Here is a 17572-nt window from a genome sequence, read left to right as displayed (position 1 = left end):
ACGAAGGAAGGGTTGTAGATATCATATACATGGAATTTAGTAAGACGTTTGGTAAAGTTCCCCATGGTAAACTAATGGAGAAAGTGAAGTCACATGATGTGCAGAGTGTTCTAGCTAGGTGGATAAAGAACTGGTTGAGCAACAGGAGACAGAGAGTAGTAGTTGAAGGGAATTTCTCGAAATGGAGAAAGGTGACCAGTGGTGTTCCACGGGGATCAGTGCTGGGACCACTGTTGTTTGTGATATACATAAATGATCTGGAAGAGGGCACTGTTGGTATGATCAGCAAGTTTGCAGATTATGCGACGATTGGTAGAGTAACAGAAAGCATAGGGGACTGTCAAAGAATACAGGGGAATATAGATAGACTGGAGAGTTGGGCGGAAAAGTGGCAGATGGAGTTTAATACAGGCAAATGTGAGGTGATGCATTTTGGGAACTCTAGAGCGAATTATTCAGTAAATGGAAGAGCCTTGGGAAAAGTTGATGAGCAGAGAGATCTGGGAGTTCAGGTCTATTGTACCCTGAAGGTTGCTGCACAGATGAATAGAGTGGTCAAGAAGGCATATGGTATGCTTGCCTTCATCGGATGGGGTATTGAGTATAAGAGCTGGCAGATCATGTTAAAATTGTACAAGACATTGGTGCGGCCGCATTTAGAATACGGTGTACAGTTCTGGTTGCCACATTACCAAAAGGATCTGGATGCTCTGGAGAGGGTGCAGTGAAGGTTGCCTGGTATGGAAGGTTCTAGCTATGAAGAGAGGTTGAGTAGGTTAGATTGTTTTCATTAGAAGAAAAGGCGATTGAGAAGGGACCTGATTGAGGTCTACAAATTCATGAAGTGTATAGTTAGGGTAGATAGAGATAAGCTTTTTCCTCAGGCGAAGGATTCAATAACGAGAGGTCACTCTTTCAGGGTGAGGGGTGAAAAATTTAAGGGGGACACACAGAAGTAATTTACACAGAGGGTGGTGGGTGTTTGGAATGCGTTGCTAGCAGAAGTAGTAGTGGCAGGCACAGTAGATTCATTTAAGATGCACCTGGACAGAGTAGGTGGGGATCAGAGGGATACAGATGCTTAGGAATTGGGCGACAGGTTTAGACAGTAGATTTGGATCAGCTTAGGTTTGGAGGGCTGAAGTACCTGCTCCCGGGCTTTAAATTTTCTTTGTTCTTTGTTCTTGATAAGGAAGTGTCCTGAGCCCTAAACTCTAAATGAATTGTATTGTTGATGATAGTGTATAACCTTAAATAATTTTAAGCTAAGGATCTATTTAAATTAGGTGTATGAAAGTTTTGCCTAAGGACAGATAGTTGAACAGTTTTTTAAAAACTGCCAGTAAATGAATGCATCTTCTTTGAAGAAATATTCTTTGTATATTAATTTTCACTTGAACGAACATGAAGTTTGGATGGTTAACCTGGAGCAAAAGATGTTGAGAGGAGAACTATTAGAGGTGTACAAGATTATAACACATTCTAATAAGGTGGCTGAAATAAACTTGTTCCTATTAGATGCAGGTGCAAAGTCCAGAGGACTTAGATTTAAGGATTTGCCAAGTAGTTTGTAGGGGATGTTTTGATAAAAAATTCTTAAGCAGTAAGTGCTGATGATCTGGAACTCATTGCCTGCAAGTGTGAGGAAAGCAGAGATGATCAATAATTTCAACACGATATTGAACTGGTTTTTGAATGATACAAACCTGCAGGGCGGTGGGAATACTGCTGAGAAATGGAACTGATTGGATTTCTCTATCAAGGAGACTGTCACGGACTCAATCAGCTAAATGGCCTCCTTTTGTGCCAAAATAAATTACTGATTTGAAGTATTGTGATGGTTTTTGTTATATATAGAGTTTTTTTCACAGTAAAAAAATGCTTACAACTGTTTGAACTTTGGATAATTTCAAAGTGGTCACTGACTGTGTTACCAATGGATATTTTGTCCTGTAGGACTCCTATAGAATCAAATTAGATGGTATCTAAGAATGCATGTTCAGATAGAAAGGTGATATGTGTAATATTTTCATCCAGACATTAGCTGAGAAACCAAGAACTTTACTTTGAATAAATACCATGCTGAGTTTTAGCTACCAAACACACTGTAATATAATGACAAATGTGTAAAGAATAGTTCCTAACAGTAATGAGAGATATAGGAAAATATATTTGGAATTAAGGGTGAGATTCATTAACTCACAAAGGGAAAACAAGTTCTAGTAAGCTGTATTTCTGGAATCATTTGGTTAGATCAAGTTTACCTTGTCTATGATGTTAGGGTCTCAATAGATACTGGTAACATTTTACAAAGAAATCTGAACTTTCAGTGAATAGCTGAGAGAAGATGTCACATTTTAAGATGTTCAAGGTTTATTTTGTCATTGCTTACTGCAAGCATTCTCTTAGTAGGTTACTTATACTTTAAATGACAGTTCAGAATATCTCATTTCTTACTTGTCTAACTGAAAAAAATACATTTCTCCATTCTACATTCTGCCAGTGTAAATGCCAGAATTTCTCTCCAATAGTTCATGTTCACTCTCGTTCTGTTATTGTATCCACCACTCACCCTGATCCACCCAAAACTGCAACAGCACTAACCCAGCAGACATTCTGTATTGCCTACTCACGTGCTCCAACAGTGAGTTAGAAACTTCCACATTTGCAACAAAAGTAATGATTGTGCCACTCGCTTTCATCTCTTGTAAAGGTGCCTATCATTTCAGGCAAAAAATCAAACATAACAACTGCAGCCTCACAGCGCCAGGAACCCGGTTTCAATTCCTGTCTTGGTCGACTGTCTGTGTGGAGTTTGCACATTGTCCCCATGTCTCCGTGGGTTTCCTCTGGGTGCTCCAGTTTCCTCCCACAATCCAAAGATGTGCAGGCCAGGTGAATTGGCCATGCTAAATTGCCCATAGTGTCAAGGGTAAATATAAGATAGTGAAATGGATCTGGGTGGGTTACTCTTCGGAGGGTTGGTGTTTCCATACTGTAGGGAATCTAATTTAATCTGATCATAACAGCACAGATAGTCATAATGGTTGATGCCTGTTATTCAGCTCCTTACTGGAGAGGGAGGGCAAAATTATGGTATTGAGTTTGAAGATCAAGCATGATCATACTGAATGGCAGAGCATGCTCAAATGTCAAATGGCTTACCCCTGCTGCTGTCTTCTATATTTTCTATATAGTGAATTTTGTTTCACCAAGTGGGTGAATGGTATCTGGAATGCATTATTTGAAAGGATGGTAGAGATAGAAACCTGAAGAAGTATTTAGATGTTCACTTGAAGCTACAGGTCAAGAAATAGAAAGTAGGATTAAACTTCTCAAATAGTCATTCTGTGCTGTCATTTTCTATGATTCTATTTCTCATTACCATTTGAACTTACAAACTATTTGTGGTGAATTCTCCGTATTCCATATTGTAGTGCAGCTTGAATCACATATCGACAGATCTATGTGGGCAACAAACAAGATGGATGAAGTTTTAAGGCTTCTCTTATGACATGTTTGGGGGGGGGGGGGGGTTGCAGAGAAGATTTTAATAAGGTGAGAATGTGAAATGTGAGAATCCACCATCTTCTGAGGATGTCTTCCTTATCAAAATTAGGTCTGGGTCAGGAAGGTCCATGGTTAGACTTCTCAACTAGCTGCAAATTTGAGACACTTTGGCCAATTGATGACTACTTAAAGGTCCTCATTGTGCCCCCTCTGGCATCAACTCAGTTGCAGATGGACTTTGAGTCATGCAGTGTGTATGGCAAGTAATTCACAGAAATTTACTTACTGTTCCCCTGGGATTGGGGGTTTCCTCATTTGAAGTGTTTAGTGCCTGATTGGGAAGCTCACTGAGTACACCTCATGTCCTTAGTGCAAACCCTCCTCCACTGCAGCCATTGCACTCAACAAGACCCCATCCATGATGATATCTTCTGGCTAGTGAGATGGCCAGATTCTTGAATCTGAGGTGGCTTACCAATGGCCACTAAAACACCTGAAAGACATATAATGGGTCTTCCCATTGGAGATAACTGGCGTCTCTTGCAGACTCTGGAATGAATGATGATGAATGCATGAATAATGATATATTGTTATTTGCACTTTACAATGAACAACAGAGTAAAATATAGTGAAAAGCTTCAACTGTCACCACAATCTGGTGCCATTTTGCATACTTTATGAATAAAAGGATAAAGTTGAAAGAGAGTCCAATTTCGTTTCACTGTCTCCACCATGAGTCCTGAGCCCTGAGTGAGCTGAACAAGGACACTCACGTTGTCACCCCTCTGCTGCCTGCGCCGGACCCACCCACATTGGAGTTGCCACTCTTCAAGCACCATCTCTTTGTTGCTGAGCTTAGCTTGCCAACAGGCCACTGATGCAGCACTCACTCTGCAACCAGGAGCCCCCAGCTTCGCTGCTGTCACTGCCGAGCTGATAGCCAGGAGACCCCGGTTCCAGGCCGACCACAACCAGGATCTGCCACCACCATACTGATAACCAGGAATCCCTGCTACGGGCCTATTGCAACCAGGTTGCTTCCTCAATAATGCTGGAATCCCCACTCTGAGCATACCACAAATAGGAGTCCTTGGTTCCTTTGAAGGCATAGTCACGCTGATACCTGGAGTTCCTGCTCCGAGCAGACCACAACAAGGAGTTCCTGGTTCCACTGCCAGGCCAAGCTGCTGCCTCACCAAGAGTCTCACTCTGACCACCCTCCTCAGCACTGTCACCTTCTCGCCTGTCATTGATGAGTAGCAGATAAAGTAAGAGAAAGAAGACAGAAAGTGTTAGGAAAGAAGGGAGGAAGCGGTCAGTCTGGAACGGTCGGGCCCAGAAGCCCAAACACAGTCTACCTTGCTGGTGTCACTATCTTGTCAGAGATGTTAGGAAAGACCTTTGAGCCTTACATTATCCCCCAAAATGAATTGTGACTAGGGTAAATCAATTTTGTTTTCAAAGCTGGGTCTGAAATTTAGCTATCACTACCTATGGGTTGATGAAAACAAATGCTGCATTAGATTTGTAATAAAGTTTACACCTTGCACGATCTAAAAATGTAAGCTTATTTGACATTCTACTGCCCTTATCCTAACTTGCAGCTATCATTTACCCGTCATTTCTATACTCACTAACTATGTTAGCTCCTAATCTGGTATTGTCTCATTTTTAAAAATCATCCACTTATTTTTCAATCCTTCCTTTGCTCTCCTTATCTTTGTCAGCACTTTTAATCGTACAGACCTTCGCTGTGTTCCTCTAATTGTGGTCTGATCTTCATTACCAATGTTAATTGCTCCATTATTGGTGGTCATATCTCCAGCTGTCTCAGTCCTAAATTCTGGAATTTCCTTACTGAATCTCTCCATCCCTCTAACTGCCTTTCCTTTTTTTATGGCACTCCTTAAAACCTAATTCTTGAAGCAAGATTCTGGTTCCTTATCCCAATAAATGACTTGATGGCAGTATACTCCTATCAAGTGTTAAAGACTCTTTAAAAATCCACATTGTTGTCGGAATACATGTTAGTTTAAGGCAAATCAAATGACTAGTTTTCAACACAACTCAAAGACAAAGACAAAGAAAATTTATAGCTCAGGAACAGGCCCTTTGGTCCACCAAGCTTGAGCGGATCCTAATCCATTGTCTAAACCTATCGCCCAATTCCTAAGGATCTGTATCCCTCTGCTCCCACCATCTCATGCATCTGTCCAGATGCAACTTAAATGAATCTACTGTGCCTGCCTCTACTACCTCTGCTGGCAACACGTTCCAGGCACCTACCACCCTCTGTATAAAGTACTTCTGCGTGTATCCCCCGTAAACTTTTCTCCTCGTACCTTGAACACGTGACTTCTCGTTATTGAATCCCTCACATTAGGAAAAAAAACTTACCAACATTTCTGTATCCTTTATGATCTTGTACAAAGAACAAAGAAAATTTATAGCCGAGGAACAAGCCTTTCGGCCCTCCAAGCCTGTGGCGATCCAAATCCACTGTTGAAACCTATTGCCCAATTCCTAAGCTCTGTATCCCTCTGCTCCCCACCTACTCAAGCATCTGTCTAGATGCATCTTAAGTGAATCTACCGTGCCTGCCTCTACCACATCTGCTGGCAATGCGTTCCAGGCACCGACAACCCTCTGTATAAAGTACTTGCCGCGTATATCCCCCTTAAACTTTTCACCTCTCACCTTGAACGCACGACCTCTCATGATTGAATCCCTCACCCTGAGAAAAAGCTTATCTCTATCTACCCTGTCTATATGCTTCATGATTTTGTAGACCTCAATCAGGTCCCTTCTCAATCTCCTTTTTTCTAATGAAAACAATCCTAATCTACTCAACCTCTCTTCATAGCTAGCACCTTCCATACCAGGCAACATCCTCGTAAACCTTCTCTGCACCCCCTCCAAAGCATCCACATCCTTTTATAATGTGGTGACCAGAACTGTACATAGAATTCTAAATGCGACATTCAAAGTAATACCATAAGCAGAGGTTAGTCTAACCGAAACTTTATTTAAGGTTGGAGGTGATTACAGAGAGTGATTTTACATGCTTTTGTTAATTGAGGCTAGGAAAACATTTCCCAAGTTAAGTAAGGTAATATAACAACTCAAACTGAAGTAGAGGCTGAAGGAGTTCTGGATTGTTAAAGACAAAGTTCTGATAATGAAGAAATCCTCAGAGATCTGCAGATGAAGGATCTACATTTGTTCATCGGATAGTAGTACTGCCCAAATATTGTCAGGAGATGTTGGCATAGCACAGAAAATTCTTTTGGCAGGACATATAGGAATATAGAAAACTCAAATATCAATAAGTAGACATTCTACTTGGTCAATACTTAATAAGGAAACAATGTAGTTTTGTAAAACATGCCATATATATTAGGTGGTTGAAAAACCTCAACATGTAGTCGAGAACATCCATACCAGTTTTGAAGAAGCATCAGTTAAGTGTTAGTAGGTTGTGAAGAAAATGCAGCAGGACAGAAATATATCCTTAGGGACATGACAGCCAATTTCCAAAATATATTCTTTGAAGGACAATTACAGCTATGGTATTAGTAGAAAAATTAATTTACGGACTGCAAATTGTTATACAACCTAATCAAGGTTCTAAATTTATGTTCAATTTTTTTCAGGACATAAATCAGCAATTTGGGTATAAAATAGTTGTAGTCTACTGCCCTTAATCTTCAAACGCAAGCAGTTTTGGAGAGTTACCTTCAGATTCGCCAAACAATGATTAAGGCTTATTATTCAAACATCCACAAGATTGGGGCAAAGAATAGATTTTGTACTCTTTGTTTCCAAAGATTGCCCAGATGAATCTAATGCATTTACTCCATTCAACTTGATTTATGATCGTGAGATTAAAAGGTTAATCATAATTAAGGAAGTAAAAGCTTTGAAGGCAAAAAGATGAATCCTCACTATTAGATTACATGGTCATGGAAAATAGTGCTAAACATCAGCACAGTAGCTATACCTTTAACAGATGCTGGTGTTGGGCTGGGTGGACAAAGTTAAAAATCACATAACATCAGATTGTAGTCCAACTGGTTTATTTGAAAGTACTAGCTTTCAGAGCGCTGCTCCTTTGTCAGCTGACTACCTGATGAAGGAGCAGTGCTCCAAAAGCCAATACTTCCAAATAAGCCTGTTGAACTATAATCTGATGTTGTTGTGATTTTTTAACTTTAACACACTTGTTGTGGAAGCAGTCAAAGGTTATCTAGTCAGCAGAGTGCCAAGCAGCCTTTAGGATGTTGAAGGTAATCCTAATAAATCAGTGTTGGCCACCCCCAACTTTTAAAATGTCATTTGATACTTCTACTTTGGTAGTAGGTACAGACTTATTGCAAGATGCTGAATCAGGAATGCAGAACCCAGTGGGGTTTTTTTTTTAAAGAAATTCAACCAATATCAGAAGAAATACTCTACATGGGAAAATTAGACTTTCAGATTTCATTGGTTCTTCAAATGTCTTGGTTGTATTGAAACACTAATATGCTCACTGTGACCTGCCAGCTTTATAGAGAAATTTTAGAGTCAAAATACAAGATTGTTTCAATGGAGCTTATTGATTCAATCATCCAATGTAAAGAATGTTCATATCATTGGAAACACGAATGTAATTATCTAGGGCAGGATTATATGGAAATAGATTAAGAGTTTGAGAACAGAAGGCTGTGGATGCCAGGTCATTGAGGATATTTAAGATTGAGATAGGTTGGTTCTTGATTGCAAAGGGGATTGAGGGTTATGGGGAGAAAGCGGGAGAATGGGGTTGAGAAACTTATCAGCCATGATTGAATGGTGGAAAGACTCGATGGGCTGAATGGCCTAATTTCTGTTCCTATTTCTTATGGTCTAAATAAATGTCAAGAAAATGTTCAAATCCTATTTAAGGAATGAATGTGTGAGAATGTAAGTAATTTGTTTTCATGTTGCACGTGTGTAATGTTTTCCTGGTAATGTAATGCATTTAAAACCAGCAATTCCATTTTTTTAAGGGTGGAAGAATAAGAGGTCAGAATATCAGGAGGGCTTTTGCAATTAGAAAATTAAGTGTTGCCTACTTTCGAACTTTTAAATTAAGGTAATTTTGCCTCATATCAGGCCTCATTCTGGTTGAGCAGAGTGGTTAAAAGGTGTAAGTGCCAAGAGAAGCAGAGTGAAAAAAATCATACAAAGCCTGCAGACAGAAATATCCATCTCTCCCTTTCTGTATCCATGTGGGGAAAAGATAGGAAAAAACAATAATTCTTGCGAGAAAGAATTCATGCATGAAACATCTATGTATACCTGATAAGTCATTGAATTTAAGAATGACAGTCACTGCACAGATGACAGTGTGCCATAATTGCAAAACTCAAAGACCATGAGAAAAATAACTTTGCACCTCGTGGTCTGGACTTTTAGTCTTCAGAATTTTTTTTACTCAGTCTATATTCTTCTTTTCACTCATCTAAACAATAAGTCTGTTGTGTAGGGTTATGGTTTAAGTTGCATAAATTCAAAATCCTTTCATTTCACTCCGCTTGTTAAAATTAAGCATGTTACAATAAAAGGGGGACTTTTGAACCATTACTGAGGAAACCTGGAGTGAATTGCTTTTCTCCCAGATTAGCAGTTAGACAGATAATTTGGTCATTTTAGTGGTTTCATTGACATCTTGTACATTTATACATTATGTGATGGGCTTGTGGAACAGTGGGGCATAATTATTGGTGCAGTCTTCCCAGTTAAGTCATGACACTACATAGATTTTGCAACGAATACAGAACACAATACAATTTGTATACGTATAACAACGAGGATGAATAATTAGATTGCAGAACACCAGAAGGCTTTTTGGTTACGTGAATGCTTTTACTGTGATCTCCAGTTATTTCTTTGAAGCAATCAGGCAGCCAAGATGCTAACAGTCTCTTTATCTGGACAGATAATAGTTTAATGGTCTGAAACATTTTTACTTCCTTATTGTACTTTCAATTCAGCTATTTTCATACATGACCACAGCTAGAAATCATATATTTGCCTGACAACTGTTTCAGTATTAATATTTTTAATATACCACCCTGCTATCAAAATGAAATCTTTGTTATCTGATTCATGGATTGTAATCCATTGTTTTTCAGGCAGGTGAAATGTCTATGCAACATTATGTGCTATGCAAAAAAAACCCCTCCATTTTAAAACCCTGAATTGTTGGAAGCTTCCATTTTGTCACATAATTATTATAAAAAGACCATTGTGTAGAACAACAATAACATCTTCATCTGTGCCACACTTCAACCTATTTTTGAGCAGCATTCCATAATTGCCTCGTGCATAAATGATATTTTTGCTGCTGACTTGGCAATGATCAATATTGAAATTTGTCATGTTTCCTTCCCATTCTTTCAGTTTAGCTATCAAAAGAGTGATGTTTAAGTTTATTTTAGAAATCAGGTACTGTTATTTATAGTAAAAATACATTCTGATGAAATATTAGCTACGTATAAAATGGAGTTGTATGTCTAGATCAACCAAATTGTACAATATGTACAGGTCATTCTGCAAAAGCACACATTTCATTAATGCAAATTCGCTGTGAAACGATTGATGAATTGGGGACACTGTTTCTAAAGCGTGAACTTTTAAAATGTGTGTTATCATAATTACAGCACCAACACTTTAAGCACTGTTTCTAAAGCACAATTTTTCTATAATGCGGGATTGCACAAGAACGCAACTATCACATCATAGAAGAACTACCTGACATCTATTGCTAATACTGGGTCCTCGTATGATTAGGAGAACAAAGCACCCACCTATGGAAGCTGGTAAACCAGTAAAACCTGGCAGCATTTGCTGTGCAACCTTCTGAGGGCATGGGAAAGCTATATTACTTAGTTTTACCCATGAAGTTCTATAAGTTGTGGTGTACCCATGGATAGTAATCTCCTACTCTGAAGAGGCTCCCAGGACCTGAAATGTTCACTGTTCTCACCACAGATGCTGCCAGACCTGCTGATATTTTCCAGCAATTTCTATTTCTGTTTCAGGGATAATAGGCTCATGAATGGGCCCGATTGACATGCTGCTTCAGGTGGCTGGGAACACTGCATCAGCCTGATCTGTCCCCTGATTTAATTGAGTATGTTTTTTCTACTGTCTGGAGATTGATGCTGAGCTTTTCCCTGATTAAATGACCCTGGCTGCCATGTTTCCCACTGTAGTGGGCTACATTAATTCCAGCTTGCTGTTTTCTACTCCAGCATGAGAGACAATTATTTGTATCTCCTTTTAAACAGGTTGGACAGATTTATTTTTTGTAAAATAATAGTGACTTTGAATGCTGCAAATTTGAAGGCAGCTCAACGAATTGAATAAGAGGCTGCTGGGTGTTCAGCCCATGACCTTCCTGTCTCTGTCTCTGTCTGAATTGAGGCCAGGGAAAAGAGTCATGGATGGCCTTCTCTCCACACCACCAACCGAAGTCCTTAAGTGAGCAATTAATGCCTACTTAAGAGCCCTCTTCCCATAGACAATATATTTGGGCTCTTTGCACAATGGCAGTGTCCCTGCCTCTGAGCTATGATGCCTGTATTCAAGTCCTATGTGCTCCAAATCTGAACAGGTTGATTAGAAAATACAAAAAGACTAGACACTAGTATTCACCCAGAGGCAGGCAGTGAAGCACAGTATGGAGACCTTGAAAACAATCTCTGTTGGCTTTGCTTACAGGCTCCCAGGAGGCAGTCTTTATTCAAAGGCACTCAGTAACTGATCAAGGAATCAGGCATTTGGAAGTGGGGCTTACTGACCGCTAACCACTGCCTTTGTTGTTGATACTCTGTCTCTCCCTCACATATCCTCCACCTTGTGACTCTGATTCCACCCTTACTTGCAGCTGTGGCCTGAGTCTCTCAACAATCCTATGTCTTTGAAGTGTTCATTGCAAGTAGTGTGCCACTGTTTGCATTGGTGCCATCTGAAATATAACAACTGCTGATCTCGGATTGTATAGTATCTGTTGGAAGCAAGATTCCCACCACAGGATCCTGGAGCCTGAATAAAATCCACTGCTAGCTACTTAGGTTCTTGAGCAGCACTTAACACTGGTGGATCTTCCATATAAGCAGCAGTGTGGCATCTCAGCATCTGTTCACTCAGCAGGTGAACATTAAGTATAGTCTTTCCTGTCTGTAAACCAGCCTACATTTTACTTTAAAAGGCACTATCGATGTATTGCAATATAGACAGTGCTTTAAAGATTTGACCATCAGCAAAACCACACGCTCTCTAGTAAAGATGTTCTAACAAACTGTTTATTTGTCTTTTAGCAACAACGGCGTCTTGACCTCTTGACAATAACAAACCCTGGTGAGTAGAAATGCTGGTTCATAATCTTCTGCTTTATATAAAAGCTGTCTAGATGTGGGATTTTCCCTGACACTAAATGAAACAAACTGTTCCCCTGACAAATTTTACACTGGAGTGGGTGACAGTTATATTGGAAGTAACTTAGCCCTGAGCAGTTCCGTGTCTGTGGAGCTGCCTATCTGGACCTGCAGTCACAGCATTGTTGGGTTGATTTTATTCTGTCTGAAGTTATGCCCTGAAGGAGAAGGAGCTTTTTTTTTTAACTGCCTACTCTGGAGGAATCACAAGCAATATGTTTTAAAACTCTATGTTTTAACATGCTTTATTAATATGATAATAGCGGCATTCCCAGTAAGATGATAAATTTCAGTTAAGCAAATATCTGTTGTCAATATACGTGCTGAATGAATTGAAGTTGAAACTGTAAAACTATTCTCTCCATACTTGATATACTAATTTATGTATTTAAATAATTTTGGCTGTTATTTTCTGTTCAATTAATTGATTTTGAATTCTTTGAATCAATGTTCTTGTTTATGGTACAGATTTTATGTAAATATTAGAACTAAAAACAAAACTGAAAAGACATAAATTGGCTGAATTGAGAGTGTGTTGCTGAAGTTGCTCAGAGTTGAGAATGTGTTGCTGGAAAAGCACAGCAGGTCAGGCAGTAGTCGAGGAGCAGGAAAATCGGCGTTTCGGGCCAGAGCCCATCTTCAGGAGGCTGCCTGACCTGCTGAGCTTTTCCAGCAACACATTCTCAACTCTGATCTCCAGCATCTGCAGACCTCACTGTCTCCGTAAATTGGCCAAATTTGAGTTATTTTGTAGAATGTCCGAATTGAATGTTTTGGATTCAGTTTAGCTATTACTTCAAAAAAATTGCAGTTCAGCTAACTTACTGTAGAATGTCAAATTCTCACAACATGTTCACAGTCAATTTGCTGGAATTTGTACAATTTTGTCCTTCTTTTGCTGCCCACAACACGTGCTAAAAAAATGATATATGCGATTATTTACTGTGCTGATATTAATGGAATTAAAAATGCTAGTTAACATCTATAGCAAAGTAGGAAATATTTTCTTATTTTTCTTTAGTTGTTAATGAATTAATTTTCTTGAAGTTTTAAGTTGTAAAATATTTCAGTAAATATTACAAATTATGCTTTGTTGTGGAGGAAGCTATTTTGTACAGCAAAGCCACACAGTATTGTGTTATGTAAGGTTGAACTTTTGCATATTTGGATATCAATGAAATGCAGTTGGGCTGTTGCATCATTGGAAATAAGGAGAGGCAGGAGTTCCACCTGCTGTGATATTGAGTTCCAACTATGCTGTAAATTACATGGTTATGGAGGAATATGTTTGGAGCCATGAAGGTGGCCTGTTGTAGAAACAAGCGTTAACTTGCTGTTGTGTAAAATGGCAGTGGCAATGTTAGAGAAAACAAGTAAACTGACCATTGGACACCTATTCTAGTAACAATGTTGAATGAGTACTACATCTGTGCGGAGACACCTGAACCATCTTAGAGGATCTTGGATAGATGGCAGAGACTGATTCCAATGCATTACACACTGCCAAAATCTGTGGATCACTCAGCAATATCTGTAAGCAGCAGAAATATCTGCATTCATCCATTCTGAGCAGTGAAACTTCTGAATGAGTCATTACATCAAATTTTAATAATTTGAACATTGGATCTTAGAGTTTGGGATTATTTGGAGAGAACTATGGCCACAGGACTTCAGCCAACTTTAGGGTAACTGTCATTCAGTCTCAAAAGTTTGCTCTGGAGTCTGTGCACAGAATTTAGAAATGTTTTGATACTGTACCTCATTCAGGAAAAACTGTGCTGATGCACATAATGTTAATTTTTAGGGGGGATGGTATAGAGAGGCATGGGATGTGCATGCACTGGAGTTGGGACCACCATCCCTGGAAACAGTACATTTTCGAAGCCTATTGTTCTGAGGTGGACTAATTAGCCTCACCTTGATTTTCCAGTTAGAATAAGGACTTTGAGAACTCTCAACCCTTACATACCTCATCCCTCCATGCAGAGTACCTTTTCACCATGGCCTTTCATTCCCTTCCACTCATTCTATGCCCCTCTATCCATCCTCATGGCACTCCATAGCCCCATATCAACTCATGATGCTCCGCTTCTCCCAAAGGTTTTCTTGACAGCTACTTTTTGGAATCAGAAGCATTCTCTGAGCTGCTACCTCATCTTTATTCTTAGCTTTTGTGTGGTCAGGTCATGGATGATTTCCATATTTAGAAATCTTTAAAATTTCATTAAGCTTTCATTTCTTTTCCCCCACCTTCCCATTCAAGCTTTGTAATAGCCAGTTCTCTTTCCCATTCCTTTCAATTACTCTCTCCATTGCTATTTCATTCTGCTTTGATTCCAATTCATGTTTTCTGTTATGTCTGAGTCTTGTTTTTCATATCTAACTGAATGTTAGCTAAATCAAGCAGTGACACGTCAACTTCAGGCTTCCGCCTTGTAATTTTAGTACAGGGAAATTGCTCAAAGCATCTTATCCTTTTCAGGTCCTGCTTTTATTTCTTCCTTCAATGATCTGCTAACTGTCTTGTGTAACCATCACAAAGATTCGATGCTATGATGCACTGTCATGTCTCCTACTCCCAGAAAAATGTTAGCAATACTCAATGCAACTTTGAAATTCTGATCCATATAATTAACTTCCCAGTGGCGCTCCCACTTTATGTCCAGTAAATCCATGTACATATTTCTTTAAGGATTCAGAGATTCTTCTTAAATTCAATAGATTTTTTTCCAGCCAAAGTCCTGATTTTAATGTGATCCCAGCTGATTGTAACACTGGAAGTGAAACTTGGCTCGATAGACCATAAAATTTATTTTTGGAATTTGGTTACTGTGGTGATAAACAACTTAAACTCATTGACAGTTTTGTGTGAATGTTATTATCCAAAATAAAAGAAATACAGGTAGTTCTCTTATAGCACCATAGTTGTGCTCCAGCGAAACATCGCTTAATAGAAAATTGCTTAATATATATAATGGGTTCAATGGGAAAAGTGGAGTTATGGGCAGACCAGCAAAGAGTATCACTCACAATCTCTCAAAAGTTACTCAAAAGTCTAACATAAAGAATTGTACAGCCTGAATGAAAATTGAAATCATGTTTATTAACAAAACAGAAGTAAATTTAACACAGTACATTTAAAAAATGTCAAATAGCTACTCTACAGTATTCTCATAGAAAGCTGCTCTATTGGCAGCTGACATTAGCACATGTGCAAAATGGCACAAAGATTAGTGCTGACATTACGCATGCACAGAATGGTGTGGAGACTTTGGCGCGGACATAAGTGCATGCACAGAACAAAGCACACAAATCGATCCCCCGCTGGAATTACGCTCATGTGAAAACATGTAAGCGTTCTCAAATATACCGTTCCCTAATGGGGTGGCACAGTGGCTCAGTGGTTAGCACTGCCTCACAGCACCAGGGTCCCAGGTTCGATTCCAGCCTCGTGTAACTGTGTGGAGTTTGCACGTTCTCCCCATGTCTGCGTGGGTTTCCTCAGGGTGCTCCAGTTTCCTCCCACAGTCACAAAGATGTGCAGGATGGGTGAATTGGCCATGCCAAATTGTCCATAGGTGCATTAGTCAGCGGGAAATGGGTCTGGGTGGGTTATTCTTCAGAGGGTCGGTGTGGACTTGTTGGGCCGAAGGGCCTGTTTCCACACTGTAGGGAATCTAATCTAATCTAATTCTTCAGCAGCATTATAGCCAAATCACGTTGCCAGAACACACATTATCCAAGAACTACCTGTACAAATAAAACTATGCATATATGAGACAATTTGGTAAGATCTCATTTAAAAAAACTAAAAGGAAGATTCAACTCTTTTCTCAGCAACATCTTTTTTTTTAAACCAATATTGGAAGGATGTTGTGAAACTTGAAAGGGTTCAGAAAAGATTTACAAGAATGTTGTCAGGGTTGGAGGATCTGAGCTATAGGGAGAAGCTGAACAGGCTGGGGCTGTTTTCCCTGGAGTGTCGGAGACTGAGGTTATAGAAATTTATAAAATCTTGAGGGGCGTGGATAGGATAAATAGGCAAGGTCTTTTCTCTGGAGTGGGGGAGTCCAGAACTAGAGGGCATAGGTTTAGGGTGAGAGGGGAAAGATATAAAAGGGACCTAAGGGACAACTGTTTCATGCAGAGGATGGTACGTATATGGAATGAACTGCCAGAGGAAGTGGTGGAGGCTGGTACAATTGCAACATTTAAAAGGCATCTGGATGAGTATATGAATAGGAAGGGTTTGGAGTGATATGGGCAAAGTTCTGGTACATAGGACTAGGTAAGGTTGGAATATCTGTTTGGCATGGACAAGTTGGACTGAAGGGTCTGTGCTGTATATCTCTTTGACTCTGAGATTGTGAGCATTTCTTTTCACAAAGTAATTCTTTGTATTTGTCCCTAAATATATATTGACACAAGCTAATGCCTTTTCTTATGAGCTCTAAGAATAAAACTAATGTGTGCTAAAACAATTTAAAACTTCTTTCCAGTCTGATAGCTTGAAACTGATAAAACTAAACTATCCTTCCATTGTTAAGGATCTTTTCTTTAGAACTCAATCTACTTTTGACTGCTGGGGGAATCTTATGGAGATGGAACTGGTTAGCACTGCTGCCTCACAAGTTTGATTCCAGCATTGGATGACTGTCTGGGTGGAGTTTGCACATTCTTCCCGTGTCTGCATGGGTTTCCTCTAGGCTAGGTGAATTGGCAATGATAAATGCGGGATTATGGCGATGGGCTGGGTCTGGGTGGAATGCTGTTTGCAGGGTCAGTTTGGACTCGGTAGCCTGAATGACCTCTTTCTGCACAATAGGGATTCTATGATTCCTGGTCTTCTCTTCTGGTGGTAAAAACGTAGTCAATGAAAAGCAGCAATTATCTCACCAAGTAGTTTGTTGAGTCATTTAGCTTAACCACGACTTGTTGGGAAGGCTGTCTGTGGCTTGTTGTTCTAAATCACTTTCTGACTCGCCCTTTATAGTACAGATTAGATGTTTATATCACTAAAACATGAAATGTACTTTAAAATCCAAGTTCCTAAGTGATAATGATAATATATATATTAAAACTTTCATTACGCAAATATATCTTCCATTAAGTAGGAAGACCCAAACTGCACACTATATTCCAATTACTGGCTACAATGAGCATGTTAATGTTCAGTTACTCACCCTTTTTCCCTCCACTGTGCAGATCTTCAAATTCAGTGTGTGGCATTGACTTCTGCAAATGAAGGAGTCAATCAATCTGCACTGGATTCAGTGTGCATGGACTTTCCACCTAGAGAGAACATTATTCCTAATCTCTCACCACTGTTGATTTTTGGTGGTTCCGTTACCTAATGTAGCAATTTTTGGATAGTTCATTTAGTTAGAATTAGAATTGGCATGAGTTTTATTGTCACATCTACTCAAGTCACCATTTGTATTGCTGTCTTACATACAAGATACCTAGGTACAGACTCTTCAATATAGGCTTTTAGGAGAACTCCAGCATTACAGATTGTAGAAATAAATTGGAAATGACAGAAAAAAAATGTTCAAAACATTTAAAACATGTCCATGCCGGCACCTAGCCCTTCCAGTCCA

General features: G+C 39.4%; 1 protein-coding gene across 1 annotated transcript in view; it reads left to right on the top strand.

Moving 5' to 3' along the window:
- Positions 1 to 17572, top strand: part of agbl4 (AGBL carboxypeptidase 4) — a 766018-nt gene that overhangs the window by 462996 nt on the left and 285450 nt on the right. The window contains exon 6 of the mRNA XM_060829584.1: positions 11856 to 11895. Coding sequence (XP_060685567.1) covers positions 11856 to 11895 — 40 coding nt within the window. The remainder of the gene's footprint in view (positions 1 to 11855; positions 11896 to 17572) is intronic.

This window comes from Hemiscyllium ocellatum, chromosome 9 (assembly GCF_020745735.1).
Source record: "Hemiscyllium ocellatum isolate sHemOce1 chromosome 9, sHemOce1.pat.X.cur, whole genome shotgun sequence".
Lineage (NCBI taxonomy): Eukaryota > Metazoa > Chordata > Chondrichthyes > Orectolobiformes > Hemiscylliidae > Hemiscyllium > Hemiscyllium ocellatum.
The sequence above is the reverse complement of the archived record's forward strand: the minus strand, read 5'-3'. Positions and strand labels throughout refer to the sequence as shown.